General features: G+C 34.9%; 1 protein-coding gene across 1 annotated transcript in view; it reads left to right on the top strand.

Moving 5' to 3' along the window:
- LOC107680721 (contactin-4-like) overlaps positions 1 to 23,894 on the top strand; it is a 151,655-nt gene that overhangs the window by 40,290 nt on the left and 87,471 nt on the right. Inside the window, exons 6-7 of the mRNA XM_016476755.1 lie at positions 10,579 to 10,708; positions 20,452 to 20,627. Coding sequence (XP_016332241.1) covers positions 10,579 to 10,708; positions 20,452 to 20,627 — 306 coding nt within the window. The remainder of the gene's footprint in view (positions 1 to 10,578; positions 10,709 to 20,451; positions 20,628 to 23,894) is intronic.

Here is a 23,894-nt window from a genome sequence, read left to right as displayed (position 1 = left end):
AGTTTTTGTTAGCTTGAATTTTTTAATTACATATTCAGTTGAAGTAATTTTAGTACTTCAGTCTAAACATGCTTCATTTCATTTGTTGAAGTTTATTTTTTTAAGTTTGTAATATTGGTATTTTACATAATTTCAGTTAACAAAAATACTTTAATAGTTCCCTCACACAAATCTATTGGATGGCTACAGGACACTTGAAATGTACAGTTATAACAACTTGTTTAGTACTTTTTCTGTGTCTGTGCACACCACTAATCAGACATGCAAGTCAGAATGAAATCTGAATGGTCACCTTCCCTGGAAAAGCAATATGCATTTATTCAAAGCAGCATAAAACATTCGCCATGATTATTTCCATTCTTTCCACATCTCAATATTTAATATAGATCATATCCACATGTGGCTGAAGTACTCGTATCTATATCTTTCTCTTTCCATTATCGTTTATCAACCCAAAGATGGATATTCCCCTTTGGCGCCGGACTAGCCCCATCTCACAGAACCCCATTCACTCTAATAGCTCCCGCAGAGCATGAACAATACGGGCAGCGCCTCCATCGTTTCCCTGACCTTGAACCAATTTATATAGCTTTCTGTCGCTCCCTTTCTGCAAATGCATGATCAGATGTGTCGTAGGCCTCATTGAGCATGGAGGAATACATTTTCTCGAAAGTTCACCAGGGCACACTGTGTGTCGTCTGCCATGGTTGGATTTACAGATATCGTAGCTCTTTTCATGAAAAGAGCGGACCGTATCTCTAAGTTTAGCCTTTTCCAAACCCAAGGGAGAACAAGCACACAATTGGCTTCAAGTCTGGGTTCTAAACAGACTTATCTGCTCGTATCTATAAGAGCTGAGCATGGAAAAGCTGCTCTGCCCGTGGCTTATGGTGTGCGGAAATTAATGCAATAGATTTTGGATTTTCTAAAGAAGGTTTTGCCTTGTCTGCTCATTGTAATTTATTCTCTATTCACATTGTGGTTTGTGGTGAGATCTGTAAATTCACATGGTCACCTGGTCACAGAGATTGCGGTTTGTGTATTTGAAATGGGATTTTAAAAGTTTAAAGTTTGTAATCTTCAATGGGTTTCTTTTAAAAGACATACTGAAATCTCTAGCAATGCGGGTGTTTTAAATTAAACCGATTACATTTTCCTGCAAGTCTTTAGCTGTAAAGCTGAAGTAACTACAGTAAGGAGCCATTTGTCTTCAGTATGAGAAACCGAACACAAGGGCTCTCAGTTTGATGTTCTCACCTTGAGACATCCCTTTTTTACCGACATGGTTCCTTTTATCCTTATGAATAAGACTTGAATCTTCAAATCCACACTCAGGCGAGAGAAAGAGCAAGAAAAGTTAACTGGAGTTTTTGACTTGATCCTCAATTGAATGATTCCGGCTCTTTGCCAAGCCTGATTTTGAGACGTGGCATTTGAGATCACCGTCACACACAGAATTGTGAAGGAAAAGGTACGGTATGTTGTCATGGTGACAGACACTGCAATGAATTGAATATAAAAGTGTCGCATTCTGTATTATGCAAGCAGCTTTAAAGTTTGACATTCTTGAGATGTCTGACACGTCATTTAGTGGCAGCATTATGGACATGTGAATAGAGAATGTCAGACTTCAATAAATGAGAAGTTTTGAACATTATGCATTTAAACTATTTCTATTTAGCCATTGGAACTTGTTTACTTTGTTTAGTAATAAAAAAGTAAAAACGTTTCGGCTCTAAAACTGCTGACCTGTTGGACCTGTGTGGGAAGTTGAAGTTGAACAGTTAATGCTAATGACGATGTTAATTGCAGTATTCATTATTGTGATTCTTGATATTACTAATAAATGTAAATACCATAATAAATCTTATATTGCATTTGCCATCACACAAACATATGAAAGATCAGACACCAACCAGTATTTTGGTATCGCTGAGATACGATAATATTTTTTATTAATATTTTGAATTTGTTATATATTCTATTTTCATTTTAATGTTTATTCATTTGTTAAATTTTAACTTAATTTTTTGTTTAGTTTTTTAGTGCATGAAGTTAAACTAAATGCAACGTTGCCTTGAAATACAGTATGTTTAAGTTTTTTGTTTTATTTTTTCAATTAACACTTTTGTAATTTAAAATGTTTTTTTAATGGTTCTAGTTTTAGTTAACTATGATACTACCATTTTACTATGGTACTGCACAGTACCACTCCAGGAAACTTCAAGAGAACACCATAGTATTTCCATATGTGTCCAGAATATGTTATGACCATGGTAGCATGTCCATAATAGCTAATTTTGGTACAGTTTTGTAGCTTTTTGCTTGATTTGACTGGGTTTAATTTTGATAAATGTTTGTTAGCATCATAAAAAAAAATAATAATAATAATAACTGGTCTTGCTCCTGAGACTCTGGATCTTGGTCTTCTTGCTCCAATTGTTATTAATAAAAGCATCTATAGCTGAGACTTAGAAACCTTTAATCTGATCATTACAAAGAGTAGAGAATTAATACCTCATTAATCAAACACAAACTAGTCTTAGCAGCTGCCGCTACTGATTTTGTTCATTATCATGCATAGTTTGTTATATATTTTGGCTGTCAGAAGCACTTGAGAAGTGAATTATTTCAGCTGAATTATTGACAGCCCATGATTTAGCCACACAGCGGAACTAATACTCTCAGGAGCAGATTTATGAAAGCCTTCAATACATGTTGGAATTTTTGCTCATGAATTTTCAGGGGCTTGATCAATGAGTGGAGCGTGTCAAGAGCCCCGAACCAATCGCAGGTCCTCTTGCTCTGCATTGATCCAGCATTGCAGTCTGCATGCTGACAATGCCCCAGTAAATTATGTGTCACAGAACGAACAGAGTTGAACAGGGTAGAAATAACAATGAGATATTCCTATTAAAGTTTGCCATGTTATTACTCTCATTATTGCCTTATTTTTTTATATTGAAAGCTTCCCCCAAAACACAAATGCCAATTAGACACTAATAATTAAATATGTGCTGAAAAAACAAACAAACAAATAAAAAGAATAGTTGGTTGGTAATAATTTAAAATTTCATAAAATGTATAACAAAACTTTAGGAACAAAAGTCAGATTGTTGTTTTTTCAGAGACTCTCTCTGCAGGTTACACTGATAGACCAGTAGGTGGCGACAAGTGACTCGCTGCATCCGATATCGAATACTTCCCTATTATATAGTATGCAAAAAACAGTATGCCAAAAGAGTAGCATGTTCGAATTCCTATTATTCGAAAAACAGTAGGTGAAAAGAACCTGGATGACCTACTACTTCCATCTAACTTCAGGGATCTTATCTATGCACAATCAGCTTGTAACACGCCAAAGATAAAGGAAAACTTGAATTCGCATCATATGACCCCTTTAAGTGCACTTTCGATGGATACTTTACTATCCCATGAGGCCACGGGAGAAGATTTGTGAATGGCAATGAAGCGACACAACTGACACTGGAAGGTCACGTGACAGTAACATGGTGGATGTAGTACATCTGAATTTCATGCATAGTACCCATAGTATACTTTATAGAACATATACAGACTTTCAAATTTTATTTAGCAAATAACTTTAAACTTAAGCATGTTATATATATATATAATTTTTTTTTTTTATGAACTTTATAATATTTAAGAAATTAAATTGAAGTATGAAAATCTCACATTGTCTTCACAGAGACAGAGTCTTCAGTAGTTCAGTGATGCTGTCATAGTAATATTTGCATCCTGAATTGCAATTGGTCTTATTTCTGTCCATGATTTGCATTCTGATTGTGATTGGTTGTTTCCTTCTCATTTAACTATTTATAATCACCTTTTCACTGCACATTGACTGTGTTAATTGATGTATGCAGCCGACTGAACATAAGATGCGCACTGAAGAATCATTACTACAGAGTAAAAAAGTGACAATTTGCAATTGATGCAATGTGGAGCTTTTTGTTTTTTGGTGTAACCTAATGTAATTAGCCTAATACTGTAATTCAGTGACGTTAGATAATATTGTTGACATTTAAATTTTATTCTATTTATTTGTTGTGTATTTACATTTACATTTAGTAATTTAGAAGATGCTTTTATCCAAAACAATTTACAAATGAGGACAATGGAAGCAATCAAAATCAACAAGAGAGCAATGATATGCAAGTGCTATAACAAGTCTCAGTTAGCCTAGCGAAGTACACGTAGTAAGGTCTTTTTTAATTATATAATAAATAAAAAGAAAACAGACAGAATAGAAAAAGAATAAGCAAGCTAGTGGTAAAGGCCTTTTTTGCTTTTTTTAATTGTATAATAAATAAAAAGAAAACAAATAGATAGAATACAAAAAGATTAAAGAAGCTAGTTTTTTTTTTTAAGAAAACAAGCAGTTAGTAAATGAATAGAGTGCAAGTCTAAAAGGGGCAAGTTTTTTTTCTTAAAGAATAGAATTAGAATAGAATGTTTAGATTTATTTTCTGTTGTTCCTTATTTTGGGTCCTATGAAATAAATTTTATATAATACATTTTTCCCAAGCTCTGTTTTATTTTTTCCCAAGTTCAATTTCCATTAATTTTTTACTGGATTCCATTTTTTTCTGTTTTAATTTTTCTGCATTCCATTTTAATAGTTTCAATACATTTTAGTCATCAGAAAGCATGTCTAATTAATTGAAATCACAAAATGTGTACAATTTAACAAGTTATTAAAAGTTGAATAAAAATTAAATTTTTAGGGCCCTATTAAATGTTTTATTTATTCCTAAATTGCAGTTTATTTTTCCCAAATTCTGTTTTTCATCGTAATTTTTCTGCTTTCCGTTTTAGTTGTTTTATTAAAATTTTAATAATCAAAAGTCGTCTAATCAGTTGAATTCTTAAAAATTTTGCCCTGACATACTGCGTTATACTGTAAATAAAATTTTTATGACTAGATTTTGCATTTTCGTCTGTTTCCCATTGCCCTACTTTTTTTTTATTTTTTTTTTTATCTTAAATCACTGTAAACCTCCAAATGCGATGAGAGAAAATGAGATAAGAAAAACGTACAACCTTTTGTCATGTTATTGCTATTTATTTTTTTTTTCAACTGCTATTTGCACCCATGGTTGTTCAATAGATGCAATAACCTTTCTGTGGATAACAGCATCTGGTCTATCCCACCCTGTGTCCCGTTGCCAGGCCAACAGTGGCAGTGCCCTATTACCACAACCCTGTGGACTCCTCAAAAAGAGCATCTAGCGGAGTACAGCTGCGGCTGTGATACAGCGCTGTCCCGATCCTCGTCCACATCTGCATTTCTGCAGCCTCAGTCTCTCCATCTGGTCTTTGAAGGAGACCAGAACCCCCAAGTAATCAATTTTTAGTGAGACACTCCAGTGCCTGTGATATTTCAAGTACCTCCTGACTTTGTGAAAAATAATCTCTCGCTGGATGACGTCTTAATATCAGGCCGCTTGGCTTCCGTGCAAGTGACTGCATTAAAGCTTTCATTAGCTTTCATTTCATTTCATTGCAGTTCATTGATGACAGTAATAGAGGGGAGCTGACTTCTTGCTGATGAAAGCCAAGACTGTTTCTGAGTAACAGAAGCCCTTGTTTCGCTCCAGGTGGACTCACCTGCTCCATCTCTGGGGACGCAATTATTCTTCTCGTGGCTGCATGAAGATGCATGCATCCCTAGATGGCTGCGCAGGCAAGCCCTTGCTAATTGGTGATGTCAGCGATTCACCACTGCGATTTTCTTTCCAACCATTCTCGTTTTTTTGTTTCTCTTTTTGGCACCCGCTTCATTTTGTTGTTGGTTGCGCTTGCTCGACATTTTCTCCTGCATATGCATATATCGATAAATGTTTTATTCATGGAAATTGCAAACCGGCCCCATTCCTACCGTCTCCCGCTCTCTCTGACTTCCTCCTAACACTCGTTTGAGATATAATAACATGTTTGGCAGAGCAAGCCGAGATGTTTTTGAGGAGCTAACGTAATTTGATGAGGAAAAATGTGAGTGAGACTAAAGTTTGATCCCTGTCGTGTTTCATTTGTCTTTCTTGACACTGTCGGGATCTTTTAATGAGCACGCGTTGTTAATTGACTGACTGGGATATGCCGTTGATCGCAGCATGCTGGTTAAAGAACAGGAGGTGCACTCTTGCAGTTTTGAACCGACTCTTCATCCCAAAGGATGCATGCACCTGTTCTTGACTAATTGTGCTGGTGCCATTTAATTTGACTTAAAAGATCTTAGTTTTAATTAAAACGTCAACTTTGTTTTTTCTTTCCTGTGTTAACCTCAGATGGCTTGTAAGTTCTCATAGAAAAGTATCGTCAGTCCTAGTGGTGTTATTCATTGCTGTACGTTGTCATGGAGCAAGACATGATGCAAGGCTTGTGAAATATGTCTCATGCCTTGTGTCATATGTCCTCTGGATATATTCCGTTTGTGTTTGTACAGGTGATTGGCCCCTCTGCATCCAGCATCAACAGTAGCATATGACAATATAACACTCCAGTGTCAAACATACAGAATATTTTTAGAGCTCTCCCTCTGGAATTGTGTACATACTGGCTGAAGAAATCTCTTATGGATTGAAAAAGTGTTTTTGGTAAATACTTTCTTTTATCCCAGGTATTGGTTTTGCCCAAAGACTGTAAACATTGTGTCTGTGGTTCCTTTATAACTCTGGTAATTTGAGTGGCTCGATAGGTCAGCTTCTATTGGAACCCTTACCATGAAGAAATGTGTATAGTATGTGTCTAATTTTTATATAATTTTTTTTTTTGCAAGGATGCATTAAATTTATCAAAAGTGACAGTAAAGAAATTTGTATTACAAAAATATTTCATTTCAAATAAATTCCAGGAAAAAAAAATATGTATCACGGTTTCCACAAACATTTTGATCAGTAAAACATTAATAGTAACAAGAAATGTTTCTTGGGCAGCAAATGATTTTAGAAGGATCATGTGACACTGAAGACTGGAGTAATGACTGCTGAATATTCAGCTTTGGCATCACAGTGATGAATTACATGTTTTACATATATTAAAATAAAAGGCAGGTCTTTTAAATTTACTGTATTTTTTATCAAATACATGCTGCCTTGTTGAGCATAAGAGACTTCTTTCAAAAATCTAACTTTTGAATGGTAGTGTATATATTCATAATATACATGTGTAATAATTGTATTAGTTTTTATAATATTTCATATTATTTTAGTGGCTTTTTGTCCTTTTTTATTTTATATCATAGTTGAGATCTGACAGAAAAAGTGGAGCTGAACCTGGGTCCCCATCAACACAACAGTTCTTTTAATTGTCCACATTAAGATCAAGAATAAAGAATGAATTTAGATTTCAGGTTGAATTTTACATCCTATAATCCTACTCATATTTTGCCAAACAGGTTTTGTAAATCCAAACAATGTTTGTGGAGCAGTGTTTATCGCCAGATACAGAGGGAATGCACCGCGGTGTCTCTGACACTGAAATAAGGGGCTGTCATTGTCATGTCACAGGCAGAATTAGTGGAGATCATTAGAGCTGCGATGAAGTATCTGTCTGCGTGATGGAAAGCAAAACAAGCCCAATTAAAGCACCTGCGACCTAGAGAGCAGCTGTACAGGTGGTAACGATCCACACACACTCTCCTTGCTCTAGTTTTATGCACTGTGGATGAAATTCTACTGTGTTAATGTGTAGACAACTGTTCAAACTTGCTCACACATATACACCCAGTCCAACAAAGTGAAAATGAAGGTTGCGAAATAAGGCACTTAGTAGCGAGTTCGCCCTTTACCGGTGATATAAGTGTCCACTTACCCCTGAAAGACGCATTAGTTCTTGCAGAACGGATGGTGAGTAAAGACTGACATGCAATTTTGAGATGAAACGGAACATGAGAGCTGGGTATCTTTTTAATATTGTAATGTTGAATGTAATGTTACAATTTAAGAGGAAATAAATCAATATTCGGTGACCACGCATAACACAAAATAAACAAACCTGTTATGTTTAGAAAGGTATTTGATAGAAATGTTGGAAAGAATAGCCTGTTGTATGGATTTTAAGTTGTATTGTAATTTTTATTTTATTTTATTTTCATATCATAATTGTTTTTCAGCTTTTCATATGGAGTGAGCTGATACCCTATTTTTTAAATCAACTTTGGAACATAGTTTTGTGAAACTGATGTGTTTCACAGAACAAATTTGCTCTTTCATTTTTGCATAGCATATCCAGAAGAAATGTAGAAATATATTTGTAATATATTAACTTTTGGGGGGGGGTATTTTCTGAGGTACAAAGCACATTTACATGGCTTATGGCAAAAACATTACGCAACCAAGCTGCCTAAGAAGAAATATTTTTTTAGAAAAAAGCACAGGAAAAAGAATATCCAACATTTTGCTCCTTTAAAGTAGCTTAAAGTTTATCTCTCTTTGTCTCCTGCAAGCAATGCAAGCTCTCAAACCAGAAAGCGTTTTTCAGTAAATGGAATTAAACGGATTTCGTAGAAAAGAACCCAAAGCTTTTACCCCATTTTATTGCTTGTTTAAATAATGTTTTGAATATTTTTTTAAGCTGCTCGTATTTATTTGATGTGCTGACCAATGATGTGCTGACACCCCCTGCCGCTAAAAAGCATTTTTCTGTTATTTTAATGCTGAAATATGTGTGGATGTTCTCCGGTTTGGGGAGATAATGCTCACTCCTGCTGCTTGTTAGAGTGGCCAATAACCTTTAGAGCTTTTAATGGCTGCTTCAGACTAAATTAGTTTTAATTCTACTTCTCCTGTTTTTACCTTTTGCTTTTGCAAAATTTGCTAGATCAGTTGGGCAGAGACCCAGTGAGGTGAAGTGCAGTATTTAATGAATTTTCTTTGCACAGAGCCAGCAAACATGCACTAACCAAGAACAACTAAAATTATATAAAGCACAAATGTAATAGTTGAGACTGTAGGTGGAGACAGTTTTGCCTCCAGATGTGTTTTTATGTACACCAAGTGACATCTGCTTCGTGCTCTTTTTCAGTGGAGAAACCTATATGTAACTGCATGAACTGACACCAGACTGTCTAAATACAGTAAAGCAACAGTTCATAGAAAAGATACATTTTTCCAACAACAAAAATCATCGCAACTGTAACAGTAGCATTATTATAGTTTAATCTTAACTTCACCCATCAGCTTTCATACTATAATCTGTTAGTTTTGTCGCTTTATAATATTACTTCAATTCATTTTGACGTGGGAAAAACGTGCACAAGCCAATTTACCAGGCACTATTTTTGAAAATAGCAACCTTGCTTTGAATCTGATCAAAGATGATCACTAGATTGTGTTTAATAAAATTTATTTTATATTCTCTTTTACCAGAATTATAAATTTACATTGTAATTCGGTTTTACTCATTGCTTGTGTGCATATTCTTAGTACATTTTTGTAAAGCTAACTTCATTAAACTTGTCAATATTTAAATGTTAAACAATATTTTTGTATCTGATGATTTTCACAGTGGAAGAAGCATTTAAATACTAATAAAACAATTACTAAAATAAAATAATTAGAATTAAAATAATTAAAAATAATAAATTATATACAGTGGGTACGGAAAGTATTCAGACCCCCTTCAATTTCACTCTGTTATATTGCAGCCATTTGCTAAAATCATTTAAGTTAATTTTTTTTCCTCATTAATGTACACACAGCACCCCATATTGACAGAAAAACACAGAATCGTTGACATTTTTGCAGATTTATTAAAAAAGAAAAACTGAAATATCACATGGTCCTAAGTATTCAGACCCTTTGCTCAGTATTTAGTAGAAGCACCCTTTTGATCTTTTAGCAAATGGCTGCAATATAACAAAGAGTGAAAAATTTAAGGGGGTCTGAATACTTTCCGTACCCACTGTATATATATATATATATATATTACATTACTAAAGCTACACTTTTCAATATTTATGTATTTGACATTATTTTTGTGTAATCTGATTAATTAACACATATTGAGTGAAAACAGAAACAGTGGAAGAAGCATTAAAATGTAAATGAATATGTAAATGATTGTTTAGCAGATTGGTCCAAAATAATTTCTTGATTTTCACACTAATCCTGTTTGGTCCCATGTTTCAAAAACCCACAAATTGTGGCTTTGTGTAGGTTGCGTGAGCAATCTCAGTGTGTCGCTTCACACGATGAGCCTCAAATCAACTGAGAGGCATTTAACACGCGTCTAATTGCCCGAGCATTTCCCGTTACAACTGCGCTGCTGTAGCGAAGGTTAAAAACAGACCACAGGGGTGATAGAAAGCGATGAACGTGTGTCCTCAAGCCGTTGTTCTATATCAATCAACGGTGGTTTCATTACAGTTGCCGTGGTGTTAGTTGAATTAATTGATATGTTTTGTCTGCTTGTGGTTTGACTCTCTAATGCCTTACCAGTTCTGGCCTGCTCAGAGCCACCAGCTAATAGCTTGTTTTGCAAGCAGGTTGGATGTCTGTAAGTGGAGTGTGCTGATCGCTCTCTTTTTCTCCTCTCTCTCTCTCTGTCTGTCTGTAGGCAACACGCTGCAGAGCACCGTGTTCACGAAGCAGCCAGGCAGCATTGTGTTTCCAGTAGACTCCATGGAGAAGAACAGGGAGGTGGTTTTCAGCTGTGAGGCTCAAGGTGACCCTCCTCCTTTTTACAGGTGAGTGGACTGCCAACTTGCCAGCGCAAAAACACTGCTGTTTGGTCATCTGCATCACTGCTTCGGTAAATTGTACCTCAGTCCCTTTTTTACGATTCCAAAAAATGCATAGGCTCTTTTGTGCCAGTGCACATTGGCATCAGTAGCTTTACACCATGTCCTAAGCAGGTGCGGCGTGATAAGCAGTAACATTCTTCCTTGTACTGGAGAGAGATTTTGTCCTTTCTATTTCTGCAGCATTGCACTGGGTAGCCCCGCCCACAATGAAATCTCTTTAGACCAACGTTCTCCCCGTCATAGTTGTACATTAAACATTTGTTCTTGACAATAGTGCATTTTTTTCAGACAGGTTTCCTGAATGCTGCTCACATCTGCCATTGGTTGACCAAAAGATAATGCCGTTGGTTTGGCCAATATTCCTGTGTAGGAATTTTCATAGATTACAATGTTTTAGTGAAGTGAAGTGAATTGACATGACGTGTGGCCAAGTATGGTGTCCCATACCCGGAATTTGTGCTCTGCATACTTTATCACCTTTTGCACCCTGATGAGTTTGCATCCCTGTTTTTAATTTCAGTTTAATTAGTGATAAAATCTGTTGTGAGTGATTGGCAAAACTTTAATCGTAACCGTTAATGTAAAATCTTTATTGATTAATCAAAAGTGTGTGGGTGACAAACACAATCTAAAATGTAGGACGTGATGTGTGGCCCATACTCGGAATTTGTGCTCTGCATTTATCCCATCCAAGCACACACACAGCAGTGAGTAGTGAACAAACGCACACACACACACACACACACACACACACACACACACCATGAATACACACCCGGAGCAGTGGGCAGCCCGGGGAGCAGTTGGGGGTTTGGTGCCTTGCTCAAGGGTCTCACCTCAGTCACCTACAGTCCCTGCTGGTACCGAGACTCGAACCCACGACCTATAGGGTTACAAGTCCGACTCACTCTAACCATTAGGCCACAACTGCCCACTTTTTTTTTCTTTTAGTATTTAATCAAAATAACGGTTTTCTATTTTAATATATTTAAAAATTTTATTTATTCCTTTGATGGAAAAGCTGAATTTCATTATCAGTTTTGAAAACCGTTTTGCTGCTTAATTATGATTAAACCTTTGGTGAATAGAAAGTTTAAAAGAGAATAAAATGAACAGCATTTGTTTGAAATATTGCTTTTTTATGTCTTTACTAAAATTATATGTCTTTACGTTTACTTTTGATAGATTTAATACTTTCTTATTGAATAAAAGTATCAATATAAAGTACTGATCCCAAACCTTTGAATGGTACTGTATTTTGAACATTTTCAAGCAAATGCATAATTGAGATATATATTTCTGAAATATTGTCAAACGACTTAAAAATATTAACAGTTTTTAGCTATATATCGGCCTGACCCTGTTTTCATTGTCCTTCACATGCTATGATTTATCAAGTATCTTTTTAAGTATGTTAATGGAGCGTCTGGTTCAATGGCTTCAAAATGAACGTGTTCCCCTGAAACTGTTCAGATGTGCTGCAGAAAGACTGATATATGTGCTGTTCCAGAATTGATCAAGCTTAATGGAAAAGCTAATCAGTAGCTTCCTCTTTCCTGTCAGGAAGCTTGAATCATGGAGCCTTTTGATGAATGTCCTTCTCTTGGCAGCTCTAGTGTCCATCACTTTCAAAGTGCATTAAGTTCAACCTCATGAACTACTCCCATCCTTCCCTAGTGCTCATTATCAAAAAGGTAATTGTTACCTTTTTATCTCACAGTTCTGAATTTTTCTCAGTTGTGAGTGTATATCTCATAATTCTAATTTTTCTTCTCAGAATTGCAAGATTTATCTTGCATTCGCCATTTCCTTTATTTATTTATTTATTTTTATCTTCTCGTGTTGGAAACAAGCCTCCATATAAAAGTTGTCTTATGACTTGTGCGCTATATTCCAAGTCTTCTGAATCTTGTCAGTAAATTAGTGGTTCACAAAATCAGTTTGAATGATTTGTTTATGAATTGGACTGATTCACTTCAACTCACTGACTTTTATGCTTTTAGTTAAACTATCCCTTTAAACACATGCACAAGCCCGGAAGATAATCAAAGCTGTGATTGTAGCTTTTGAGCTAAGGCATCTGGCGTGTGTCTACCTTCTTGGAAGAAGGTTTTAGTAAAGAATGTGTTACACAGAAAGACTTAAAGTGTGCAGCAGATCCTCAAATCGCCTCCTGTGTTCTGAGCCAGATGCTGTTGCATAGCACTACGTAATGTCTGTTTGAGCATGAGCACGTAAAGCATGTGCTCACCAAATGGAGCGTCTGGTTAAAGCCTGGTTAAAGCACTGCTGCAAGGCGTTTGATGTTGTGATCCTATGTAATCATACCTCAGTACTATTATTTTTATGTCAAACTACACTTTAAAGTAAAAAAGTGCCTTTCTACCTGATCTGGCCCATAAAACGTACTTTTGTTGGTGTAAACTAGTGCAGTCAGATTGATTCAGTCATATAATAAAATTTTTGACTTTAATAAGTAAGGAATAATGTACTGTCAGCTGGTCGTTATTCCAAATAATCAAGTATTGCAGGGAGTTGTGTAACATCATTTTTTAATAGTCAGCCTTAAATTAGATTTTAGCACTGCCATGTAACCATTGGAATCACATATTTTCCATTTTGTTTTGGTATACATGTACTGTTAGAGAAAAGTTGGATTAATATTATATTAATGCTTGTTAAATTTTAGCAATATTTGTGCATCTTGTGAGCTTGAATTGTATAACGCTACCAGTCAAACATTGACTTTTTAAAATTAGTATTATTTCCACTTTTTAATTTTAGAATATTCATAAAATATTTAGAGTGTCATTTTGTAAATATATATTTTAAGAAATTTAGATTTTTTTTAATTCCACAAGTTACATTAAATTCAATTAATTTGCAATGTTATAAAATATATCTATTTCAAATAAATGCTGTTATTTTAAACAGCATTTTAATTTTTTTTAAATATAATGAGAAGAGTTTTTTTCTTTAGCAAATCAGAATATTGTAATGATTTCTAAAGAATATGTGACACTGAAGACTGGAGTAATGACTGCTGAAAATTCAGCTTTGCCATCACAGGAAAAAAATACATTTTAAAATATAGTATAATAGAAAGCAGTTATTTTAAATTGTAATAATATTTCACAATATTACTGTTTTATTGTATTTTTTTATATAAATGCAGCCCTGGTGAGCATAAGAAGCATCTTTCAATAAAGTTAAAAATAAAGTACCTACCCCAAACTCATGAATGGCAGTGTACAGGTGCATCTCAATAAATTAGAATGTCGAGTAATTAAAGCAAAAGGAGCCCCTACCAAGTATTGAGTACATGTACAGTAAATGAACATACTTTCCAGAAGGCCAACAATTGACTAAAAATGGTTTTTTTTTTTTTTTGGTCTTATGAAGTATTCTAATTTGTTGAGATAGTGAATTGGTGGGTTTTTGTTAAATGTGAGCCAAAATCATCACAATTAAAAGAACCAAAGACTTATTAAACTACTTCAGTCTGTGTGCATTGAATTTATTTAATACACGAGTTTCACAATTTGAGTTGAATTACTGAAATTAACTTTTCCATGACATTCTAATTTATTGAGATATGTATGTATCACCTGTATGTAGGCAAAATTCATGTCTGACTAGAAAACTAATTTCAAGCATTGAAGCACAAGATCAGAAGTTTTTAGTTTGGAGTCAATTGTGTTTAGACTTTTAACTGGTATTGTACGTTGTGTGAGACATCACATGTGATGCATGGCGATGTGATTTTCCTTAAAATTGCAAAAATAAAATGCAAACAAATCATGGTATATCATTGCTTATTGAACAGCCCTGATAACCTTCCTTTGTCTGACGTTTTGTAACTTGTGGAGAAGGTTGGGGAGGCAATATAATTGAAGTTTTACAACTTATTGTAAATTATATTGCTAGGTTCTCTTGATCTGAGATGACAGCTGCTCCTTATACTTCGACTTCCCACCTTCTCTCTCTGTAGCTTCTCATTCTAATTCGCTTCTCTTTACCTCACTTCAAGAACATGAAGGAGACTAGAGAATGCTATAGAATATCCTTGCATCACTCGTTGTGAAGTTGAGGGAGAATTGTCAATCAAAGGATAGCCTGTAGCCATAGTTACAGCAGCAGATGGGAAGTGGCCGTTTTTAACGGTTACACAAAGTTTCTTGACATGCTGTCATGTCATATACTAGCATTCTCATTTGTATGCTGATAATTGATCTTTTGAAATTAAGTTGTTATATTTTCTGGGAGAACGCGGTGGTATTTCTGGCCCTTACATTGAAACGAGAGCAAAGCATTGGCGTAGTGTGAAAATGCAAATGTGTCACAAAAACTTGGAGATAAAGAGAAAAAACACAGGCTGTCTGTGACACGAACTGGATGTTTTGTCACCCAAGATGGGAACTGTAGGTGGTGAAATCTCAATTTCTTCCAGGGACAGGGGGTTAGTAATAACTAATGACATCCATTCGTACCCTTCTCTTGTTTCAATGCCATGCTATCTTATATAAATAGATGTCTTAGAAGCGATATATCGTTTACAACATTTCAACCAACATTTCTGTCACAAGTTTGATCGCACTTGATGTGGTGTTGTTGTCATTATTCCTAATTGCAAGTGTGCTTTTACACTTCACAAATCGCCACATCAAGAATCTCAAACAAACAAGAAACTAATTTTACTGTCGGAAACAACTGCTCGTCCCTTTTTCTTTTCATCAGCGGAATTTCATTCAAACGGAGCAGAAAAGGGCACTTGGAAACTAACAGGAAGGGGAAATCATCTTATTATTGAGCCTGAGATTTGGAAACTCCACTCCTATCAATTACCGACATTTCTAAAGACCGTGCAATATTGTTCACTGGGCTACAAATATGAAATATTTACTGCATTTTTGTCTTTTGAAAACACTCGGTGAGGGATGGGAATGTGCGGGCATCTTTGATTCAGAGGTACTAGATTCAAATTAGACTCGAGAGCAGAAGTCCTGAAAGAAGCAATGTAGGGCTACACCCATATTATTTCTGAGCTTTGCATAGACACGCAGTCGCTTCCCGGTGTGAAGAGTCTTTGTGTGTGCAAATGACCCGCCTCTCAGGGGCATTAGGGAGATTCTGTTTTTGTTTAGGAAAATAAGAAGCATCTGTATACAAATGTGAAACAGACAAAGAAAACAAGATGTTGAACTACAAACACCATTTAGAAAAGCACGGTGTGAATTTACCACATGCTGAAATGGGTGATTTAACATTAGCTTTCTCGCTAGTTAAAGGGATAGTCCACCAAATTCTGTCATAAAATATCATATACCCACTATTCTGAAGAATGTTCCGAATAACGGAATGAGTTTCCGTTCCCATTGACTTCCATTGTGTTTTTGTCCGTACAGTGGAAGTCAGTGGGAATGTAAACTGTTAAACTTGCCAACATTCTTTAAAATATCATCTTTTGTGTTCCACAGAAGAAAGAAAGATGGCATGAATTTTTGGGTGGACTGTCCCTTTAAAAAGGCACCCAGCTATAGTGGACCACTTTTTCACGTCCTCTCAATAAACCATGAAATCAAAACTGAAGTTTTGTGGCTTTTAGTTCATGTCTGTTAGCTTTGAAGTGAGTGTACTCCTAAATGGTGACCGTAAGTAAGGGATAATGAACATCCAGCCGGTTATTATCGCAGAATAACGTTTGTATGAAACGAGAGAGCGAGTCCGCGATACCAGGATGACATAATTAAATAATTGTACACAATTTTAAATCTAGTTTTAATATTTTATTAGCTAAACAAACACAAAGCTTTCACCAAGAAAAAACTGTTCCTGACAAGAGTATAGTGCCGACTTCAGTTACCCGGATGAGCCTGTGTTATCAGCTTTTACCGGTTGCTATCAAGGGATAACATACCTCAAAATGTCACAACTGACCAATCAGAATCAAGTATTTCACAGAGCTGTGTAGATGTTATAGCAGATTTAATATCTTCTTTTTCCAGGAAAATGTTGATGAATTATCTTGTTCACGGGGATCTTTTGCCCAGTAAAATGCTGTCTACTGCAACATCTGCAGCTGAGATTGGTGGAAGGTGCCCTGCTTTGTTCCTGACAGGCACCTTAAACTTACTGCTAACCCTAACCATATTGAACCTGTAATCTAATCAGCCTGTCAGGCACAAAGCAGAGGCACTTTGCGTATATCGCAGACTAGCAAAGCAAAAATGGTTTGTCATGTGTCTTGAACTGAAGGTTGTTGGCTACATGAAATCAAAATTGACCCCATGTACTTTCTAAATTGGTTCTTGATCTTATTGTGAATGATTCATCTGTGCATGTTATTCCAAAGGAAAAATAGTAGTCTTCAAAATTTCTGTCTAAAATTCCTTTTGAGCTGCTGTCACCTAGCTTTACATTTCAACCCCTCTCCACCAAATCTCTATTGATTTAGAGACCACTTTTCATGATCTAGTCAATTACTGATGGATGAAATCAACTCGCATACCCTACTTTTTTTTTCTCTGAACATCCTGTTTCACTCAAAAATGTGTCCCAACACATTACAGACGTAAAATGGGTTGTATGCAGTCTGTCAACTGATGTAGTGATGGATATCGGCTTTAAAAAAATTGGCCTTTTGGTATGTCAACACGGGTAGCTGTAAGGTCTGTTTTGGGTTTTGTTTCTGGTTTAGGTTTTCATGTCTTTTATTTTTATATTTTGCTTTGTTTCATGTTCCTGTCATGTGTTTTCCTACCCTGTCATGTGATCCTGCCATGTGGTACTCTTGTCTGTGTGTCATGTTCTGATTGGTTGTCCTAGTCATGTGTCTTGTTTCCTCATTGGTTGGTTCTTGTCATGTGACCCTGATTGTTTACTATAAGTAGCCATCATGTTGCCTTTGTGCTTGGTCGTGTATGAATGTATTTATCCTGCTGCCGGTGAGTCTAGTCTGTTCAAGTCAAGTCTTCGTTTGTTTGGATTATGTTTGGATCACTTTGTTTAAATAAATCTGCACTTGGATTCATCACTATGCTCGCCTACAGTGGATTATCATTACAGTAGCTAAATCTGTTCGACATATTTTATGGGTTCTTTAAAAAAGGGGAAAACTAAAGTTGCTGCAATAGGAGGTTGTAAGAGAGATGATATATTAGTTATTGAACCATGCAAGGACATCAGTAAAATCAACCTGTTTGTGAAATGGTTCTGAATTCTTAGAGTGAAATATTTCTGTTTAAAAGATAATCACGAGTTATTATTAACTTCGTTAAGATTATCCTATAGAACAGATCTTGGGCTGCATGATTTTGGGTGAAAATCTAATCCATTTTTTTAAATAAAAATTGTGATTTGAAATGAAATGTTGAAAACTCGAGGTTTACTGGAAAGTAAAATAAAAAGTATTTAAGAAAAAAAAAATTATAATAATAATAAAAAGACACTGAAAACACCAGATGATTAGCTACGCATCATTCAATTACATTGCAGCCTTTATGACTGGATAAGTCATAAACCCATATTGTGATTTCAGTTTTATTTCGATTATTCGTGCAGCCCTACATAGGTCTCTCATAACACACACACGCATATAACCTCACGAATTAAGTCATCATTCCATTACCACTGTTAAAGCTGAATGGAAGCGATATTTCAAAATATGCTTTATATGTGAGTTTTTGTATTGATTTGGCAGCTTGTTTGTTTTAATAAGGCTGCTTGAAGGGTTGAAGAACCTGATGATAACTTAAATGAATTCCATGCTATAGAATATGGAGGTGCTCACTGCAAATATTAGTTTTGATTGGTGCTCTGCCATGATAATGTCACGGGTCGCTACTGTGAGGAGCACGGAGCGAGGAACGAGGAGACCAGGAGTACAAAACCAAGGACTTTATATTGCGGGGAAGCAGATGTAGCACAAGGAATGGACATAAACTATTCCGGACAAAGAAACTCAGAACGGGACTCACTATAAATACACAGACACCAATGGGACACACCTGGGAGCAAATTAACTAATTAAACAAACTCAGCTGGAACCAAATTCATACAACGAGAACCGGAAGGACCAAATAAGGAAAACAGGAACATACACGTGACAGATAAAGTTCACATTTGATGCTGTATGACTTTGTGTTCAACAAGATGGATGGTCACAAGCCGTGCCATTCTGAACATTAATCTTGGTATGGGGAAAAAAAACAGGCTTTTGAATTTATCAAGACTACAGCTGGTTGCTTTTCATTTAGCAGACACTTTTTATGCAAAACACTTTACAGTGCACTAATTGCAAGGACAATCCCTTTGGAGTTAGTGTAGTGTACTAAATGCTTTACTCTGGAGTCTAATAATTGTGGATCTCAGTAACTCAGTGCAGTTTGCGTGTTGTCTTTATGTGGGATCACACTTGGAGGTTTTGTTTTAACAGCCCAGATTTGTACCCACTGGTCTGATGACACCCCAGTTGTGCACAACAATAATGGTAACACCAATTCCACCCTGCTTCCGGCTATGTGTTTTCCTATTAAACTTTATTAGTTGGCATTGACTGCAATGTTTCTAACCCTGAAGATCTGCAATATTTTTTAGAAGCCAATATCTTTTGTTGCAAAGTTTCAGGAATGACATCTGCATATTTATGCGGGATTCACTCTCGAAATGAAAAATATATATAGATATAAATACATATATAAATAAATATATATATATATACATATATATATATACATACATATATATATACATACATATGAATAATTGAATCAAACAAACCGTGTTTGTTTGTTTGTTTGTTTTTTCAATGAAAACAAATTATTTTTGTTAAATGTGATTAAAAGATGTGCTTGTGATGTGTCTTTTAAAATAAATGACACTTTTTAAGAGTAGCTTAATTGTCCAAATAGTTTTTAAAATCACTGTATAAATGTATAACTCAGTATTCAAAGTGATTTTTAATGCTTGCTTGAACACTTTAAAGTATTAGCTTTGCCTTGTTTGTACTAAAAGATAATGTACAATACCGTTCAAAAGTCTGGGGTTTGTAAGATTTTTGTAACGTTTTGAAAGAAGCTTCTTATGCTCACCAAGGCTGCATTTATTTAATCAAAATACAGTTAAAAAAGTAATATTGTGAAATATTACAATTTACTGTTTTCTATTTTAATATATTTTAATATATAATTTAATCCTATGATGAAAAATCTGAATTTTCAGCAGCCATTACTCCAGTCTTCGGTCACATGATTATTTTATCATTCTAATTAAGGAGATTGTATTATTATGATTATGATTATTATTATTATTATTATTATTATTATTAACAATGAAAATAGTTGTGCTTAATATTTTTGTGGAAAACATTTTTTAGGATTCTTTGATGAATAGAAAGTTCAAAAGAACAGCATTTATTTGAAATAGAAAGCTTTTGTAACAAATGTCTTCATTGAAACATTTGATACATTTAATGTGTTCCTTCTGAAAAAAAAGTATTAATTTATTTTTAAAAAATCTTATCCCCAGACTTTCATATATGTTATCATATATGCTCTTATTTTTTTGAGAATAAGCGGATACAGCTAGAACATAAGCTTTGTTATGACAGTTAGGTCATGGAAGGTCATGATGAGAAATGTATGCGTTCATATCGAAATCTCTGAACTGTGAACTTCTTTGTGTTGTAGGTGGAAGCTAAATGGCAGTCTGCTCAACCCTAAACCCGGCTCCCATCACAGCCTCTCTGGAGGTAACCTTCGCATCAACCATCTCAATAAAGAACAGGACGCTGGGACGTACCAGTGCCTTGCTTCCAACTCCTTCGGGACTATTGTCAGCAGGGAGGCCAGCCTAACCTTTGCCTGTAAGTCACATTCTGATCTCTGATCAAACCACAGCAGCACAGATCAGGTCCAAACAAACAGGACATTGCAGACCACACGGCACACACTGGTACGCTGGCCCTTGTTCTCCTCGCTGATAACATGATCAAAGTGGAAATGTTTTCCCTGAGGAGAGCCTGGTCACTTTCTCACCCTCTCTTGTTCTTGATTTTCTCTCTCTCTCTCTGTATCTCACATACGCACCGGTTGTTCAGGGGCCAGATTCAGTCATGCAGTCATCATTTATATGGGTTGATAATGAGATCAAAACATGAGATTCCGTAAAACACATTCAGGCCTTGCGCTGCTTGTTATGGCTGTTTTGAAAGCTATGGCTGCAGCTAATTAGTTTAAGCTCAACCCCACATGCCCCCCAAATAGCGTATAGCAAATTCTGCAGTATGTACTGTACACATTATATAAACTTTTTGTATGCACAGAAAACATGATGCTACATAATGTGCTGACTGCACTGTGTGAAATAAACAATTTTATTAAATTTTTGAATGTATTTGTTTTCATTTTAATTAATGTTTTATTTTAATCAGTAATAAATATAATGAATAATAGTAATAATACATACTTTTTACATTTGGTTTTCTCGACTGGATTGGATTGCCAAATGTTAAATAAGTTTTACTCAAACTTGGATTTAAAGAAATGCCTAATAAAGGTTTTATTTCCAAGTCAATATCTGAATTCCACTGCATTAAACATGCAATGTAATAAGTGTGATATGTGACAGTAATGCAGCATAGGACTTTTCCTTGCAATGGCAAATTCAGAATTTTTGTAGATTGTCACTTTTTCACACTCCTTTTTTTTCTTTGAATTAGAATGGCAGTAGTGTTTGAAATGTATTTAATCATTTTATAATGAATACTTTTTCATATACTATATAAAAAAAACAAGTTTACACTGAGTTTTTCTGTACACTTACACTAGTATGCTATTTTAGAAACGGGGCTATTGCTAATGAATAGGAAATTCTTCTCTTTTGTTAAATGCATCACATATTTTATTATCAGTCATAGGGCTGCACGATTATGACAAAAATCATAATTGTCGATTATTCCCTTGAAATTGTAATTGCGATTATTAATTACGATTATCACAATTTACATTGAATGATAATCGTAATTAATAATCGCAATTACAATTTCCTTTTCTATAGTATTAAGCCTCAAATGTCAAATATACATTGGATTGGTTTCTTCTTTAAATTATAAAAAAAAAAAGTAAAAAGATGAATGGTATTGTAATGTTATACTAAAACTAAAACAATGGAAAACCCCTTAAGATAACATGTAAAAAGAAAAAAACATATCTTTAGTGTGCAGAATAACATAAGTGGACTTAGAACGATTAATTGCCGCTTTGAACGATTACGTAATTGTGGCATCCATAATTGTAATTGCGATTAGAATTTCGATTAATTGTGCAGCCCTAATCAGTCAGTTTGATTTGGTTATACATTGGCAAATTAATATACATCATTTTGACAATTTTCTACATTTAGAAATAGGCCTGGCCCTAAAAAATTATCATGATACATTTTCATGTCAGTCAATATTGATAATAATCACAGTATGTCAAATATTTCTTTCTTTAGAAATTTGAAGGCATATTTTTGCTACTGAGTGAAAGTTGCATGTTGCCAAGTTGCATTTGAATGATATAAGCTGTAATAAAAACTTGTTTTCGTGACAGATTTTTTTCCCCCAAACATGCATTAAAAAATGATATATGTAATATAGTGCATATAATTATCAAAATGTTCATTTCTAGTGTTTTTTCTAGTTGGCAATCAGGTTATTGAACATTGAATGGTAACACTGGTAAATGTTACATTACATAAAATATTGTTTACAAGCTGTGTTATTGACATCTTTCCTCATTTGAAACACTGATTGATCAATTATACTGATTGAAGTTATACTGTTTCTTTCAACAAACCTTCTGATGTTCATTCAGGTTTATTTTGTGCTTTAGTTTAACTGGTAGTAAAGAGGAAGAGATGATTGGTTCACGTGGCACTTGAACTGAGGCGCCACATTAAATAGCATCAAAACCACATTTATTGTTTTTGTAATTTTGTCTTTTTTGTTTTTGTAATTTTTAACAAATTTTATTTTTTCTGTCAAAATAACAGAATTTGCCCCTATTCAGTCCTGTTTAAAATTGAAAGTGTTTTGGTATGCAGAATTTCCCTCTAGCACGTCTCTAAAAGAGTACACTGATTGGCTGACCCGTTTTTGCATATGGCATTGATAGCAAATGACAATCAGGCCTTTCCAATTGAATTCTGATTCACCACGTTCCCAGCAAGGCCACTGGCTGAAGACGATGGCACTGCAGGGCAGGAACAGTCCAATTCTGTGGGGAGGAAGTCTGCTGTCATCGTAAGACGATTGGCTGACCGATCCATCAATCGCTGGTCTCTGACCTTACTAGGCTTCAGTTGTTGTCGTGTGGTGGGGGCACGCGTCTCTGACTGCTCCACATCCATCTTCTTTATTACTCTCTCCATAGCTTAATTAACTCCGCCGCATGATGGAGTGGTGCAGGTTCAAGAGAATAATTTAAAGGGCAGCTGATGTTATTAGATGGGATATTTTCTAATTTGGTATTTAATGCGGGAGAATTTGTAGGTGACCACGTTGTGCATGAGAATGCACAAAGGTGAAGACGAGAAATCACAGTTCCAACTTGAATTCGTCAAATGTTTTAATGCTGTAAAGTAGATTAAGGAAGATGCTGGAATTGGAGGTTTGTGGCTGTTGGTTTATATGTATAAGCTTTGAGGTCATTTATATGCGAGTGTTTGCCTAAAAACTGACCAAATTAAAATAAACGGTTTTGAAATTTATGCTTTATGCTTTAAAAATGTATTTAAAATTTAAAGGCTCACAGGCATATCACATTTTTTTTTAGCTAAATGTTGTACCTGACGTCTTTCATGGAAATAGAAGTAATGAATAAATAATAAATATGAATAAAAATATATAAATATGTATCATATAAAATTATTATTTTAATATAAATAGTTATGTATTTTAATTTTGATGCTAAGTATTAAAATATATATAATTTGATGTAGTTTCAGAGTATTGATAGACTAACTCAGGTATGTAATTTGCTCTTAAAGTGGTCATATGATGTTGCTAAAAAGAACATTATTTTGTGTATTTGGTGTAATGAAATGTGTTTATGCGGTTTAAGGTTAAAAAAACACATTATTTTCCACA

This window comes from Sinocyclocheilus anshuiensis, unplaced genomic scaffold, assembly GCF_001515605.1.
Source record: "Sinocyclocheilus anshuiensis isolate Anshui unplaced genomic scaffold, SAMN03320099.WGS_v1.1 scaffold396, whole genome shotgun sequence".
Taxonomy (NCBI): domain Eukaryota; kingdom Metazoa; phylum Chordata; class Actinopteri; order Cypriniformes; family Cyprinidae; genus Sinocyclocheilus; species Sinocyclocheilus anshuiensis.
Note: the sequence above shows the minus strand (reverse complement) of the source record. Positions and strands in the feature narration are given on the sequence as shown.